General features: G+C 35.4%; 1 protein-coding gene across 6 annotated transcripts in view; it reads right to left on the bottom strand.

The window, feature by feature from the left end:
• CEP85L (centrosomal protein 85 like) overlaps positions 1–17909 on the bottom strand; it is a 219340-nt gene that overhangs the window by 20881 nt on the left and 180550 nt on the right. For 5 of the 6 annotated variants that reach the window (XM_058307330.2, XM_058307329.2, XM_058307332.2 and 2 more), the window contains 4 exons: positions 14258–14410; positions 12844–12998; positions 9682–9799; positions 9008–9058 (listed from right to left, as the gene is read on the bottom strand). In XM_058307330.2, the coding sequence (XP_058163313.1) occupies positions 9008–9058; positions 9682–9799; positions 12844–12998; positions 14258–14410 (477 nt within the window). Of the gene's footprint in view, positions 1–5008; positions 5299–9007; positions 9059–9681; positions 9800–12843; positions 12999–14257; positions 14411–17909 lie in introns of those variants that run through there. The other variant, XM_058307335.2, reaches the window with a different exon arrangement.

Genomic DNA, 17909 nt, shown 5'->3' on the forward strand with positions numbered 1-17909 from the left:
TGGAACAGTAAATATCGTGAAGATGTCAATTCTATTCAAAGTGATTTATGGATAAAATGCAATACTAATAAAAATTTCAATGGCCTTCTTTGCAGAAATGGAACAGCCAATCATCAAATTTATTTGGAAGGATAAGGGATGCTAAATAGCCAAAAACACCTTGAAGAAGAACGAAGTTGGAGGACTCACACTTCCAGACTTTAAAACTCCTTCAAAGCAACAGTGGTCAAAACAGCATGATACTGGCACAAGGATTTTCACTTTAGGAAGTAAGCACTCAGTTGAGGTAGGGTGTAGCAGACCTAGATCTCCTTAACTTGCCTCTCCTGGCATGGCACAAGGCCAGGGCAAAGGTGATCAGGGTCCCAGTATTCTCAGAGGTACTGCACACAAGGTAAATCCTCCAACAAACCAGGCCTGGTTCAAAGAAGTGAACCCCTACCCACCTCCTTCCTGAACTTACTCAGAACTTAGCCTCAGCAATAGGTAGTATGGCAGGACAAGAAATGCTCAACTGATTTTCAACAAGGGTGCCAAGATGATTCAACAAGAGAAAGAACAGTCTTTCAAAACTGGTACTGGGAAAAAAGGATGCCACATACAAAAGATGGATCAAAACTCTGAATTTAGGTGCTAAAATTATAAAATTTTTAGAAGAAAACAGAGGCAAATAATCAGGACCTTGGACTTGGCAATGGATTCTTAGATATGACACTCAAAGCATGAACAACAACAAAAAAAGACAAACGACTCATAAAAATTTAAAACTTCCAGTGTTCAAAGTATACTTTTAAAAAAGTGAAAAGACAACTGAATGGGAAAAAATATTTGTAAATCATATATCTGATAAGGGATTTGAATCTAAAATATGTAAAGAACTCTTATAGCTCAATTATAAAAAGACAAATAAATAGGCAAAAGATTTGAATAGGCATTTCTCTAAAGAAGATTACAAATGGCCAATAGGTCCATGAAAAGATGCTTAACATCTTTAGTCATCAGGAAAATACAAATATAAACCACAATAGGTTATCACTTCACATTCACTATGATGACTAGAATTAAAAAGTCAATAACAAGAGTTGGTGAGGATGCAGAAAATCAAAATGATAAGTGTGTGGCAATTTGAAATTATTGTATAAATCCCCAAAAGAGAAAGATTATATTTGTGTGCTGGTCCACTCCTATGGGTGTAAGACCTTTTTTCAATAGACTATCTTTGTGCCCCTCTTGCCGGGTCTGATAAAAAAGAGACACACCAGAAAAGAAAGCCCTTGTCACATCTGATGCTGCCATATGACAGAAAGAAGAGGCTCAAGGAACTGAGGCTCCAGGGAGAGATGAGCCATTTGCCTGACAACTTGTACCTGAAATCAGGAAGAAAATAAGAGCCTGAGAGAAGAGGCCCAGTAAGAGACAAGCCCTAAACCTCGCTGCTCTCAGCTGTACTATGGGAGAATGTACAGACTGAAGGGGAAGGCAGAGGCCAGGCAGAGATCATCTGCCATCTTGCTTCAATACATGGCAGCTGACTTGGGTGAGAAAGCATCTCTTATGGTGCCTTAAGTTGGACTTTTCACGGCCTTGGCACTGTAAGCTTTTACCTCAAATACATAACGTTTATAAAAGCCAACACATTCCTTGTACTTTGTTTGCATCAGCAGCCCTTTGGCAAACTAAAAAGTGTCATTGAGGGTATGGAGAAATCAGAACTCTCACAAACTGCTGGTGAGAATGTAAAATGGTACAGACACACTAAAAAACTGCCTGACAGTTCCTCAAATGCTAAAATATAAAGTTACTCTATGATTCAGAAATTTCATTCCTAGGTATATGCCCAAGAGAAATGCAAACATACATCCACACAAAACTTGTACATGAATGTTTACAGCAGTATTATTCATAATGTCCATCAACTGATGAATGAATAAATGAAATGTTATATCCATACTATGGAATATTATTCAGCCACAAAAAAGAATGAAGTACTGAATCATGCTGTATGAACCTTAAAAACACCATGCCTAACAAAAACATGTAGGGAAGTGGATGCGGCTCAAGTGAATGGGCTCCCGTCTACCACACAGGGTTCGGTACCTGGGGCCTCCTGGTGAAGACAAGCTGGCCTGCATTGCGAGCTGGCCCGCACAGGAGTGCTGGCCTGTGTGGAGAGCTGGTGAAGCGAGATGAAGCAATATAAAGAGACAGAGGAGAGACAAGAGACGCAGCAGCAGACCAGGGAGCTGAGGTGGCGCAAGTGATTGAGCACCTCTCTCCCACTTCAGAAGGTCCCAGGATTGGTTCCCAGTGCTGCTTAAAGAGAAAGATGAGAAGAGAAGACAAGCAGACACAGAAGAACACATAGTGAATGGAAACAGAGAGCTGACATCTAGTGCAAACAATGAGGGTGGGGGAGTAAATAAATAATACAAAAAAACATGTGGCCAGCCACGGAAGGGCACATATCTGATTCCATTTTTCCATTAACATGACATGTCTCAAATAGGCACATCTATAGAGACAGGAAGTAGATTAGTGGCTGCTTAGATGTAGGGGTGATAGGGAGAGAAGAGTGATAGCTAAATGATGTAGACCTTCTTTTGAGGTAATAAAAATGTTCTAAAATTAACTGGAGTTGCATACATCTGTGAACACCTCCTGAAAGCCTCCTTGTTGCTCAAATGTGGACTCTCTCTAAGCCAAACTCAGCTTATAAAAGCACTACCTTTCCCCTGGTGTGGGACATGACTCCTGGGGATGAGCCTCCCTAGCACTGAGGGATTTTTACTAAGTACCAACTAGCAGTGCATTTGGAAAATGACCTTGACCAAAAGTGAGAAATGGTAAATACAAATGAGTTTTTATGGCTAAGAGATTTCAAAGTGAGTTGGGAGGTCATTTCAGAGGTTATGTTTAGGCACATCTCAGCAGGATCTCATTGACTGCCACAAGAAACAGTGCCTCAAAAAGCAGGGCTTTTGAGGGTTCTAGAGACATCCAGACACTATAAGCAGGGCAGACAAGCTCAGGAATGTGACACCCTATTGGTGGGACTTACTTTGGAATTTATACTCCCCAGTGTAACAGAGTTAGATTCATTTTTAGTTTCCCTACACATGGCTCTTCTGCCCCTTTTATCTGAACCTATAATTAGCACTATATTTGTTAAATACATGTGCCATAGACTTAAATCTTTGGTAAATTCTTATGCCAGTTGAGCCCTGAATCTTAGCAGAGTTGCAACACTTATTCTCCAGTTCAATAGCCTCACCTAGGAAACAAATAAGGAATGATGATGGACAACACCCAAACCAAGGAACAGAGAGTACCTGCAACTGCAAGCAAGATAGTTCCATCCATATGCCCCACGAGATCTTAGCTTCCTCTCAATTGGGAACAATGGGCATTACCATCCCCCAAATCCTCAAGATTGGGAAATGAGCAATGGACTAAAGTAGACTTATTATTCTAGCGATGGAGGTTCTGAGGGGAGGGGGAGGAAAGAATGGGTGTAATTTGGGAGCATTTTTGGGACACTGAAATTGTCCTGCAGGACAATGCAGTAATGGATTCAGGCCATCATATATTTTGTCCTAATCTACAAAATTGTGCGAATGTAAACTATAATGTAAACAATATTCTACAGTTGGTGGCAATGCTTCAATATATGTTCATCAATTGTAACACTAATGAAGGATGTTGTTAATGTGGAAAGGTGGGGGAGGGGGGAGGGGCATATGGGAAACCCATATGTTTTTTATGTAATATTTATGTAATCTAAAGCTCCTTTGAAAAAAAAATCTTTAAAAAGCTAAATTCTAAATGACTCATTAAAAATTAGCAATTAAAGAAAAACTAATGAAGTATACACTTTAAATGGGCAAATTGTATGTGAATTAGATCCCAATAAAGCTATTATAAAAAATTAGGACAATTGAAAAAACAACAACAATTTGTTCCTTTTCTTCCAGCTGCTGATCTACTTTCTGGCTTGTAAAAAAGATCTACCAAAACAGTTAATTTTGTTGAAGGACACTCCCAGCTGTCTCAAAATAAACTTTTTATTTTAAAACCTCAATCTTCCCACTCAATCATACTTTTAGTCCAAAGAACATGACGAAGACAGTCACAACACTTCCTAAAGGCTCCAGTACTAGGATAACTCCCAGGCTGTAATTAAAAATTACCAAGGGCACTTGTTAAAAATACATATTTGAAGCAGTTGTTTGAATATCCATACAGTCTGGTGACCACTAATAGCACATTTATGCCCAGAAACATTCATAATTCAATGAGTTGCCATCATTCTTGCAACCCTACACCCTACACATGAAAAACTGATTTTGCAAAAGTTAAATATTCTTTTCCTGACATTTTAATGCAACAACTATAATATGCATAAAACAAGCTTACATGTAAAGAATAATTTTTCTCTTTATAAGTAGAAAGATTGAATAGTACGCTTATGTTATTAAAAGCGACTTTTCCTTTGCTAGAAGACATCCTTTGGGTACTAAGTTTTTCAAGATTTAGTATTAATTTCTGATAAGAAATATTATTAATCATGAAGTAATTTCACACAGGTGAAAATTTTTTAAATTTAAAAATAACTTCAGGAAGAAACTTTATGTCAAGAAACATCAAAACCAGGATAAAGTTTTCAAAAATTACACAATAGTAATGGGAAAGCATTAAAGCTATTGATACTTATCTAGGTTAAAGAGCTATATTTTATGTATAAGACATTGTAGATATATATTCATTTTTACTGAGTCTTAATCTGGTAGATATAGGCTTTAAGAGAGACTTGCTAAAAACTAGAATAGAGTCTTCTGAGGCTAGAGAAACTTTTCCTCTTAAAACTGTATAAATTGTTTTGAGAATGGTGGGTTCAACAACGCGTGTAAGAATGAACAGCTTTAATGACCTCTAAAGCAGTCATTCTGCCTTTTGTGATATTGTGATCACTTGATAACTGTTCATTTAAAAAAACATTTAAAAGCTTAAGTTCTTTCAATAAGGAAAACATTTTAATCTGTTAGAGAAAACAGGTAAACAACTTTTTGACTCTACAGAAACTCTGCCAAAAGATTACAATGATAACATATTTCTGTTAACAGCTCACTGGAAACAGGCTTATGGAGATGAAGTGTACTTTGGAGAAATAAATAGGAAGGAAGGTAATGCCAATGGAGAACTCAATCACATTCTGACTGCAGCTCGGAATGTTTACGGAAATGATGGGGACCGTTCTGCTGCAAAGTGTCTTTTTATATTGTATATTGACAGAAGAAAAACCTGTAGGAGAAGAAGCCAGTTTAGCTACACTGGTTCCAAGGATGTAAACAAAGGCAAATTTCTAAAGGATCATGAGCAAACAAGGTATTCATGCTAGTTCATATCATTTTGACCAACAAAATAGTAGACAGAGCTGTATTTTTATAGCACTGAACTCAATTTCAGAATAAGCACATACTTTTAAATGAAGCACTACTTTTTTTATACCAGAGAAGTTATTTGTTTCACTTATGGTGCAAGGTGGTTGACTACAGTTCCATTTTTAAATGTAGGATTTTCACTATGAAACAGTGTATTATTTTAATCTCCTTTAAAAATTGGACATAAAATTTACATGGATTTTGAGGATTTTTTTCCCCTTCATGATCAGTTTAAACTAAAAATAATCTGCTTGTACCCAAGGCAAAGTCAAACCCTAAAATCAGCCAAATGAACTTTTAACAAATTGGTCTTTTCAAAAATTTGCAGAGACATAAAGAAGCAATGATACAAGAAATTCTAATATTAAATTTGCTTTATCTATTAAAAACTCCAAAATGGAACAACTTCCCAGCATTGTGGAGGAACAACAACAAAATACCCAAATTATAATGACAGTGAAATTTTACAATAAATTTAATAGTATAGCCAAAATGTGCAATTCAAGTTAAAAATGGTTGAGAGACTCTATGCTGTCACTAATTATATCATATTTTAATCTACTCTGGCTGTGGAAAGGAATTTGAAGAAATTAAAATTTCCATAATAATATACTGGAAAGACATTAATCTACATAGGTGTAAGAGTGGCCATCCTTTATTTAAGCAGATGGGGGGAAACTAAGCAGCTTTAACAGTAATTGAGGAGAAGTGCTCTATTATGCATATCCATTTTGATAATATGTCCATTAACTGAAGTACAAAACAAGAACACTTTTTCAATCCAAAGTGTTCTTTTTAAGATTCCTTCTGTGGTTCCCAATGCTAGGGAAATTATTAGTGCTAATTTTTCAGAATAGGCATCTTTTACATTCATCACAAACCACCAACTTCATACATGCAAAAAACACACTGAGCTTTTCCAATTGAGGGGACAAAAACATAACTTGAGCTTAAACAATAATGTTAAGGAAATAATTTTATCATATTATGGAGGTATATTTATATCTATAATTTACTATTCAAAAGCATCTTGATAAATATAGCTAAGTTGGCAAGTTATCAACATTTACTCTGATTTCTGTGAGCAAACTATATATTAGATCTATAGTCCTAAATGGCCAGAATGGGTAAATGGCATGCTAAGACCAAAAAACAAAACACACACACACACCAAAAAAACTGTCTTTGTTCCAACAGACAATAGAATTGATGGGTATATTGTCTGAACCCAAATATTTGGAAATAAATACATCTTATTAACTTAACTTCAGTTCTTTAAGTAGTTTGAAGAAATGAAAGAAATATATTTGTTCAATCATTTAAGATCTCTGAATAGAATGCCATATAATTATGTATTCTTCTACATATTTATTTTTATATGGTCATGACACATTTAAGTATGACTAAAGATTTGGTCAATGTGTGTAGGAGTAAATTGCACTAAGATGCTGCTACAAATGAAAAAAATATACTTTTCAATTAATATAAATATATACAAAGCACCTATAATGTGAGAGCTAGTATGTGATAAATAAAATATTACAAAAGTCTTATCCACCAAAGTTTCAATATGTTGATTATCCTTAATTTGGATTAAGATACCTTTTTCTCAGATCTGCTTCTTGGAAAATGTTCTAAATGAAATAGAAATCCCTTTCACTGTAGATATGGTAAGAAGTCAGATGGCTGAGGGAACCTAATGATCTTGTGTCTCTAATGGTTATGGAACATCCGAAGTTATGTAGGAATACAAAAATACATATATACGCTTTGTGAATTAATCCATCAGGCCCAAACATTTGTTGAATTGGACTGGTTGTTTGACTACTTATAAATCAGTTAATAGGGCAAAGCAAACTGTCTAGATTTCTGACTGTGACACTCAATTCACTATTTTTTCTTTTAAGAAATAATATTAAAATAATATTCGCAGTATAAGGACAAAATTTTATACAGCAAAATTTATTCAATGACTTCCCATCACTCTCAGAATAAAATCCAAAGACATGTCCCAGATCCAGGTTACTTCCTACCATCACCTCTTACCCTTCTACCTCATGGTCACTGCACCCCAGACTGGCCAGCCTCTTGCTGGTACATTCAGGGCATCTGTTGCTTCCTTTACCTGGAATGCTCTTTCCCTGGCTATCTTCCCTCAGATCTCTGTTCAAACATTAATTACCTTCTCAGAAAAAAAATTTCATGGCCAGTCTATCTAACAGAAGTATACTCTGTCACTATCTTCTACCCTACTTAATTTTTTTAAAAGCACTTATCACTTTCTAAGTTTATCATTTTCTCCATCTCCCATTTTGGGAGATAGACTTGTTTTGTTGACTGATGAGTCCCCAGTGCCAAGCACAGTGCATGGTATATACATAGGTGCTAGTAAATATCTGGTAAATGAATACAGGAATGAAAATTCATTTTAATTAACAAATTTTGGATATTACATGTCTCTGCTAAGCTCTAGGTACATGAATGATCTACCCTATTCTTCACCATCAAGAAACTAAGTAAGGGATAGAGACCCAAATACTTGAAAAAAGGATTATGGATATTACAGGCAGAATATTACAGAATTATTGGGGTAAGGAGGAAGATAAAAGGGTTGTGGTCAATTCTACCTAAAAGCACCTCTCAGACTGTACAGAAGGAATGCTTCTACAGAGTCCTGAAAGCTAAGTGTCAGATGGGCAATGCATTTGGCCCGTTTTGGGAAACTACAAGCATTGAAATTTACTGATACATCTTATGTGTATGCATATGTGTGTATGCAGTGCATGCATAGGCATAGTATGCACATTCTGAGGGGAGAGAAGTAGGAAGGAGATATAGAAGCAGATTGTGGGACTGCCATGCTGAAAACATTGGGTTTTATCCCACAGATAACAGGAACCTACCAGATTACTTCTACACTTGAGAAACATCACATGAATGGAACTATAGAGGACTGAGGCAGTGGGGGAGAGGGGCATAATTCGAAGCTGGAGAAAACAAGATAGGAGAAGAGAGCTAGTATGATTATGGAGAGCTTCATGTTAGGCAATATCACAGGGAATACCTGGGACAGAACACACATGAGGAGTACCAATATTTAAGGGGTGAGGCAGAGAAATGGAGCTCATATAAAGCTCTGAAGAAAATATAATGGAGGGAAATAAGATGGACAAAGTGGTGCTGGAGATGTGTTTCCAAATGAGAATAATGTGTAAAGATCAAATAATATGTGGACTAAAAATAGTCCATAGCCTTAATTATTAGGTCACTGATGACCTTAGTCAAATGTGTTCTGAGTAATGGAGATAAGATTATAGCCCAATTAAAAGAGAAGGGAAGTAAGGAATAGAGAAGAGGAAGCTTCAAATCACAATTTTTTAAGAACTGATTTATCAAACAATATTTTATTTCTAAAAAAACTGAAAGAATAATATTAAAGAATTTACAAACTTCACCTCAAGTACTATTATTAACTTTTTAGACAAATAAATATATCTTTCAATATTTTTAGGTTAGGAAACCAATAAGATAAATTAGAAGAGTTAAAAAGAGCATATAACATTCCTTACCTGAATTTCTACAATCATTCTGTCAATCTCATCTTGTTGGCTGTCTATTATCTAAAACACAGAAAATTAAAAATGGTCTGAAATAATTTTTCCATTGCTGTATTTTTTTTTAGAGGAGGTACCGGGGATCAAACCCAGGACCTTGTACATGGGAAGCAGGCACTCAAATAGTGAGCTACACCCACTCCTCCAATGCCTTTTAACAGTGCCAATAATTCGAGAACACAAAGAAAAGCACAGGGAATTATTAATGTATTTAAAAATAATCAGGATGTTACTTTTTAAAAAAAGTATTCATACCAAGTCTCTTCTAAATAGCAGTTTGGTTTGGAGTACATATATCCAAACCAAAAAGTATTCCTCTAGCTCTTGATAAAACTTTTCTGTAGTTTATGCAATTTATAGAACTAACTTTGAGACAGACTTTGAAATAATTTCAAAAGGAAAAAGATCATTGTTCTTAGCAAAGAAGTAATATAATTCCTTTAGTTTGGCTTTTATTTAAATTTAAGTTATTTAAATCCCTATTTTCTTTCCAAATTAAAAACATTCAAACATTATATAGCTATTAAAATATTAGCAAAAATATAAACCAATTTAAAACTATAAATTATATAGCTATAAAAACATAACCACACAGTACAGATTTCAGATTTTCAAATATATCTACTGACCTTACTAGCATTTTCATTTTGTTCTCTGAGGTTATCATTTTCATTCTGAAGCTGTTTTGCATCTAACATGGGAAGGCGGATTCCATCTTCAAGGCATCTTTCTACTTTTTGCTGCAAACTGTTTCAGAAAGACATAACTATATGAAGAAAATAAGCTCTATTTGCTAGTTTAGTAGATGACTTCAACATAAATGAAGTCCCTTTTCAGGACCTATATTTTTCAATCCAGCAATGATCAAGCCCCACAGATGAAAAAATGTGAGTACCTGTATTTCACACAAGTATGAAGGGGTCATAATCAGCTGGTATCTGATCATCTAATAGCAAATTTGAGACCAGAGAGAGTCAAGAGTTGCTCAGTATGTGACAACCTTAAGGCCTTAGTGAGGTCCCTCATTACCCTAATCTGTTCTCTGCAATCTAACCCCTGTTCCTGTCTCCACCAAAAAAACAGAGAGTACCCTGATTAAGATGACTAGTAGCGAGACCAAGAATGTGAATACAGGTCTTTTGCCATTTATTCTGAACTCAGCAAAAGTTTCCCTGTAAGGAGTAGTTGTTGCTTAAACCATCAGAATAACACTTCTCCTTTATTAACAAGAGCAGCAATTTATTATGCTTACTATATGACCTAACAGTATTTCATTCTATCCATGGCACTGAGCTGTATTTTAGAGGAGGAAACAACAAAAGGAAGCCCCTCTGGTAGACTGAGTAAAAGGATAAATGGGGGGAAAGGTGATAGTCTTGAGGAAGAAAGAGTAATAATGTTTGGGTGAAAGGAATCAGCCCATTAGCAATGATGACCAAAGCAAAAACATTATCAGCAAGAAACCTAGGAATAGTCTTCCTTTAGCTTACAATCATACTCAAGAACTGCAGAGTAACTAAAAGAAATACACTTATAATTTGGATTTTGTTTTTCATTATTTTTCTTTTTTGGAGCATTATGGCTATCTTGTATTTTTTTCCTCTCTTCTAAAAAAGGTGTGCCATATACTGTTTGTGGACAGTGAAATAACAGTCCTGGACAGTACAAAGAGGGCTTCAAATGTGTTAAATAATGGAACTGCAAAGGTTTTTAATGCATTATCAATGTAGTACACTGCTTTGTAATACCTTGTTACTTATCATAAAATTATTTGCTTTTTCAGTCTAAAAGTGAAAAATTATTTCATCTTAAGTTTTTTTCCACAATTTGGTATTAAAACACTACTTCTATGTATTTTTATAACATTTCAAGATAAATATAACACATTAAAAATGTTAAGTCCTTCAAATTAAAAGAGCTATGAAGAGGGAAAATGTATTCATGGCAAAATAACAAGGAAGTTTTCTATCATATATACATTTTCAGTTTATGAAGCCTGCTTATTTTGGAAAGTAATCAATTATTTTAATAGCAAAGGTATCTATTCTTTCATGTAGGGATTCTATCTGCATAGCTTATTTAGATTTCATTCTATTGGAAAAATTTTCTTATTTCATATATAAATTCCAAATGTTCTTAAACATTCATAAAGAAGAGAACTTAGAAATATTATATAAAAGCAAATAACTATAATGATATAATCCATAGTCACACATACATCTGATGTTCTTCAGGAAAGTAAGGGCAATTTTATTACAGAATGAAGAACACTGAGCTAGCACTTGCCACATCAAAGTCAAGTGACAGCACAGCCGCACAATTACTGAAGAAGTGTAGAAGTCCTTCTTCGGTCCTCTGTATCTATTTTAAATCAAGACAGATTTTCTGGAATGATGTCAACTCAGATAGACCAAGTTAAAAAATGGAAAATGGATTCTGAAATGCATCGTACTATATGTTTCCAAATATAGAATGCTAGGTTCAGTGTTCTACAAAAACCTAACAAGAGAAAGTTTAATAGATCTAAAATCAGATTAAGTATATAAAAGCACACAAAAGAAAAAAACACAAACATTTCAACTTTTTTCAGGTTTTCCTAATTCTGTTCATAAAACAACACAGCTTGAATTTATGATCATAATCTTCTATAAAACAGAGCAGATACATTGTGTTTTCATTTAATCAGTAAAGATGAATGAAAAAAATTTATGCTTGAATTCATGGAGGTCAGGAAATTTTGGACCAGGGAGTAGAGTATAAGATATGGAGTTGTAAAAAGGGAAATTAAAGAGCAAGATAGGAGATAATCAGGAAAAAATAAAGGTAGAGTCAAAATTATATGATTTTTTAAAATTTGGAGCCGAGATTAGAAACACTGCAGTAACTGTCCCAGAAATCCATAAAATAGTAGACTAGGCACACTTAAGTTTTGTTTTTGTTATAAGATTTTGAAAGTAGTATTAAAGTAATACTGACATGAAATTATAACATGGATTTAATTAAAAAGCTCAGAATACAATGAATTATATAATTGATGTAAGCACGAACAGTCTATTTCTTACAGTTAGTTTCTGCTGCTTTGCTGTCTTATATACATCCTGTCTTACACTTCAGGACAGTTTTATCTATTTATAGTTGATAATCTATTAACTGGTTTAAGTTTTACAAAAGAAGAGAATATGTGTATCTATGTATATGTATATAACATAGTTCTCTAGGTTTTTCAGGAATCCAGTATCAATTTCCAAGCTTAAGTATACTAGCTGAATACACTAACAAATGATATTCACCAAAATTCCAACTGTATTAATTTAAAAGAGAATAGTCACATGAGGCAAGATATATGAGTAAATTGGGATGGCACATGGCAAATAGGCCCCATCTGTTACAGTGAGGTGATACAGGAGCCCATTACTTCAATTTGACGTATCTTACTAAGGACTGCAGCAGCACCATATTTTTGCTGCCCCCATTTTTCTTCTTCAATTTTTTTTACCTATTTTTGACAAAGTTCTCAGATAATGGGTTTATGTTAAATTCAAGTCTTCAACTGGTATATTTTCACTCTTTTCACCTAAAGCCTTTGGCAAGTTGTTGATATGTTGCATCGAGATGCTAAATCACAACTGAGATAAGCTGTTTCAATTAAATCAAATTTATACTTCTGGTTCTTAATAGTACATCTTTAAGATAAGAATAGAAAAATAATTACAAATTAAAGTTTTTCATAAGAAATACTTCACGAAAAATAATTTTAAACTAATGTAAAAACTTACTGCAGGTTTTCCTACCTCTGCACTGTGGTTACCAACTCCTTTTCTTTTTTCTTCTGGCATATTAACTGAGTCTCTTTCTCCTGACATTGTTTTTTGAGTTCTTCAAGCTTTTTCTCCATATCTAGCAAAGTCTCTTGCAAATTCTTATTTTTTTCTTCTAGAACCTGCAGCTAAGGAGAAAAATTTTTAAAGTTCATAACACATGGAATACTAAATGTGTTTCCATTACAAATTTTTACTGTGTTCTTAAGGATTACTGCACTTATGGTTAACAACCACATGATCTTCATTCTATCTAGAGTACTTATTAACATGCTATCTCCTCCTTTGTGTGAAAGGGAGCTGGGAGAACGGGATTACGGAGATGAAGAAAATGGGGTCAGAAATTTCTAGAAGACAGAGAGAAGGGTGAACACTTATATTTTAAAGTCCATATTGATCTATGTCCCTGGCTCATGTGAAGTTCTGTAGTACTTCTTTAGTTCTATCCTGCCTTTGACCTCTTGCAGTTTTTTTTAAATTGACATGAAATAGAGAAGCTATATAGATCTAGAATCTCCAGAATAACTACACTCTATGGACTAGACTGGTGATTCTCAATTGGGGATGCTTCCTCACTCCCTCCGGGGGACATGTGGAAATGTCTATAGACATTTTTGGTTGTGGGAGGGTGGGAGTAGCAGTGCTATTGGCCTCTAATATATAAAGGTCGGGAATGCTGCTAAACAAATGCATAGGACAGGGATCCCTTCCCCCCAACCAAAAATCATAAGACCCAAATGTCAATAATACCGAGTGTGAGCAACCCTAGATTAGAAAGATTTGGGGGAAAGACTGAAGAATAGGCTTAACAGGTTTATAAGTAAGGTTTCAAGTGGACCGACCTCACCAGAGCTGGTAGAAAGACTAGAAGGGGTATTGTTAAGAAAGGGAAATGGTCAAAAGAAGAATGAATGGGAATCAAAATCAAGGTATTCTAATTTATGGAAAGGTTAAGAAAATGAAGAAAACTAACCAGGTGCCTGGAATAACAGTTAACAAATGGTCTTGTTGAGCCTGGTAGAACCCAGAAAATATGGAGAAAGCCAGATCTGGGAAGTACACAAACGTGCATGTTCGGGAGGGGGAAGAGAGTCAGACTGGTTTAGAAGCTACCTTTAAGATGAGAACCTTAAATGAAAGAGTTACCACATATGTCATTAAGGAGGTAAGCCTATACTGACTGACAAGAAAGATCTATTCACGCTAAGGTGAACAAAGTTTACAACTAAAGTTGAATCTGAAAACAGCAACTAAACATGATATATATAATATTGAATATATCTGAACATATAAATATATATTTTTAAATTTAAAAATTGCTAAATTTCTAGAGTTAACAAAACAACACGTTTTCTTATTAAAAGATGAACACTGAATTTAATGTTACCTGTAGACTCTGTCTCTGTACATCATCTAGAGTTGGCAGATCAGCCAGATACTTTTCCAAAGTTTCAATTCTTCTCTGTTTTTCTTTACTTTGTTCAGATTCTTTCTGACATTTCTTTTTCAGGCTACTAATGTATCTATCTCTGGTTTTAAGCTAAAGAAAAAGATTATGAATATTTAGTGGCTCTGAGTCATTAAAAATAATAAAACCAATCTTTTAATCTTAGGCACCATCAAATTCACCAAGAATTCTAGACTGTAGTTAAGACCACCATCAACTCAAGTTATACTTTATTTCATCAATTCTAAGATTCACATTGTTTTTAAAATTTATGTATCTTTGCAATCAAGAGTTTTGGGGAGTTTGTTCTGGTTATTTTCTTGTTTGCTTGTTTGCCTTTACAACTTATGGCATCTTATAAATAGCTTGTCAGTTGTGTGGCAGTCATGATGGAGCTGCTGCTGCTTGCACATGTGCCAACTTGGTCAGAGTTGTTTACATCTTTTCCATTTCCAATAGTTTTGTACATGTTGAAACTATGTGGTAAGTTTAGAAGATGCTTAAAATATCTTCAAAAATGCTGCATTATAGTTTGGCATTGAAACAAAGGTTCTTGGGTACCCAGAAAGGCAAAGAAACAGACCCTCAGGATATAATTTGCTATCAATAAAGCAAATATTTATCTCTGGAGGAATGACTCCAATTCCTTGTTTTCTTAACAAAGTTATATCATGGTTAAAGCTATTTGTTATTAACAGACATGAAAAGGGATGCTTATAGTGTACACCAAGCAATGCAACCAAAGGCAGGAGAATTTACCAAATTCCTAGGAACAGATGAGGGGCTATTGATTCCAATCTATGCCTCAGACAAGACAACTCATAAGGCATTCTGTCATAACCTAATTTGCAGCATATTTTCTTCCTAAAGGGTACATAAAATAAAGGCGTGTCTTTATTGATGCCTTCTTAGGATTGATGAAATAGGTTAACTGATTATCTACCACAGAACACATATTGTACATGATCTTAGTAAATCTCAATTTGTATAAGCTGAACTTCAGATTTTATGTTTAATTTTTTCACCTTTCCACCTGAAATATAACGCTTTTAAATTTCATGTCTCATAATCAAAGGTCTGTCATACCTAAGATCATTTCAAAACACGTGTACATGAATAGTTGCCTAAAAAGTACTTAATTCCAGACTTTTAACTCCAGGCTCATGTTTACCTTAAATTACCAGTTTCCAACCAGTTAATGCTCTTTTAGAAACAGGGTTCTAAAATATTTTACTGGGAAACGGACTTTGGCCCAGTGGTTAGGGCGTCCGTCTACCATATGGGAGGTCCGTGGTTCAGACCCCGGGCCTCCTTGACCCGTGTGGAGCTGGCCATGCGCAGTGCTGATGCGTGCAAGGAGTGCCGTGCCACGCAAGGGTGTCCCCCGCGTGGGGGAGCCCCACGCGCAAGGAGTGTGCCCGTGAGGAAAGCCGCCCAGTGTGAAAAGAAAGTGCAGCCTGCCCAGGAATGGCGCCGCCCACACTTCCCATGCCGCTGACGACAACAGAAGCGGACAAAGAAACAAGACGCAGCAAAAATAGACACCAAGAACAGACAACCAGGGGAGGGGGGGGAATTAAATAAATAAATAAATCTTTTTTTAAAAAATAATAAATAAAATAAAATAAAATATTTTACTGCCTTTCTCATATTCACCAGGGAAATCAGTAGCAGTAATTAGCCATATAATGGATTACTCTTTCAAATTTTATTAAAGCTAACTCTTGTCTCTAATCTAGTTTCTTTCATGCCTGGTATAATTTCTTGCAGGTCCAATACATAACAACTTCCAATAAAACTTCAATTGGAAAAATAAAAAATCTCATTTTATTTATTCATTCCATTGATAACATTAGGACGCATTTACTACTTTGGATCAAGAGCAACACTTGGTAAACAGGCAAATCCTATTCTTTACTGGGGTTTCTTAGGAATAAAGGTGAATGCACATAAGTGTTGTAATTTAACCTGTGATCCGATCACTCAGAATAATCTCACAGACCCCTGACACCTGTGGTAACTGAAAGACCACATGATAACAATTCCTCTTTTAAATATTTGGCCCAAGATCTTCAGTGACTTCGGTAAAAGTTACAGAGACAAAGTTGAGATTTAAACCTAGATCATCTAACTGAAAACCAATGTTCTCTCCATTCTTCCACAATACTCATGACCAGGTTCCCAGAGGTTCTCTAGCAACCAGCTATTCTTAAATTCCTCATCAGCCAAGACTGCTCTGGCCTTAGCAAATGACTGTAAACTACAGAAACAAATGTAACTAAACAGTCTCTTTTTAGTAAATGCTCCCTAATATACAGAGTTGTTGAAGTGTCTTAAATGTGAGATGAATGTCCTCAAAACACAGTTATTGGAATAGTTCAGGCATGTGGTCTCTAAAATAAAGATTCTTTTTCTTTTGGTTGGCCAACTGTCTTCTTTGCTGTAATGTCAAGCTTGCCACTCTTGGCAAATCTTTGCCAATACTCTCCCCTATTGGTCGGTCACGCGTTGAGCAAACAGTCACTGGGTCTTGAGTGTTTTGAGTGAATATAAGAAACAATAAGATCATTTTTTAGAAATTCAGGCCTCTGAAGACTCAAGAATGGATTAGGGAGAATGTGGAATAACTGGAATTCTTCATACATTGCTAGTTGGACTGTAAAATGATACAAACACTCAGAAGAACTGGTGTAGTTTAAGTTAAACATCTACCCCATGATTAAACAATTCCATTCCTAGGTATTTACCTAAGAAAAATGAAAGCAATATGTACACAAAAAAACTCATAGAAAAATGTTATAGTAGTCGTATTCATAATTGCTCCAAGTATAAATAACCGGAATATCTATCAACAGGAGAACCTACATTGTGGTATATCTATATAATGGGATACAACTCAGCAAAAAAGGAAACAGGAATATCAAATAGAAACTGAGTAAAAGAAGCCACACACAAAATAATATATAATGTATGAATCCATTCAAATCAAGTCCAAGAAGAGACAAAAATAATCTATAGTGATTGATTTTATTAGTCAAAGGGGTGCTGATGCAAAGTACCAGAAATCTATTGGCTTTTATAAAGGGTATTTATTTGGGTAGAAACAAGGCCCTAAAGAGTCCAACTCGAGGGACCGTAAGAGGTACTGTCTCACCCAAAGTTATCTGCCACATGTTGAAGCAAGATGGTGGGCAATGTCAGCAAAGGTTCAGCCTTCCTTCTTCCTCTTAAGGCTCTGTGGTCCCAGAGCCTATAGCTGAGCTTCTTCCAAACTCAGCTATAGGCTGGCATAAGGCTTATCTCTCATCCTGGGGCTCATTTCTTTCCAGGCTCAGCTGCTCTGGTCTCTTCAAAAGGTCAGCTGTAGACTATCAGGCTCATCTCTCTTCCCAGGTCCTCTGCTGTCTCTCAAGCTATCTCTCTTCCTCTGCTGTGTCTTTTTCTGTGTGAGTCCTCGCCTGCCAAGGGCGCAGGGACTCAATGCCTACTGATGTGACCAAATCTAAGCCCTAATCTTAATTTAATCAAATAATCATAACCTTTTAATTTAATACAATCAAAGGGTATCATGTCCAGAGGAACCAACCAGTTT

The sequence above is a fragment of the Dasypus novemcinctus genome, chromosome 11 (genome assembly GCF_030445035.2).
Source record: "Dasypus novemcinctus isolate mDasNov1 chromosome 11, mDasNov1.1.hap2, whole genome shotgun sequence".
Lineage (NCBI taxonomy): Eukaryota > Metazoa > Chordata > Mammalia > Cingulata > Dasypodidae > Dasypus > Dasypus novemcinctus.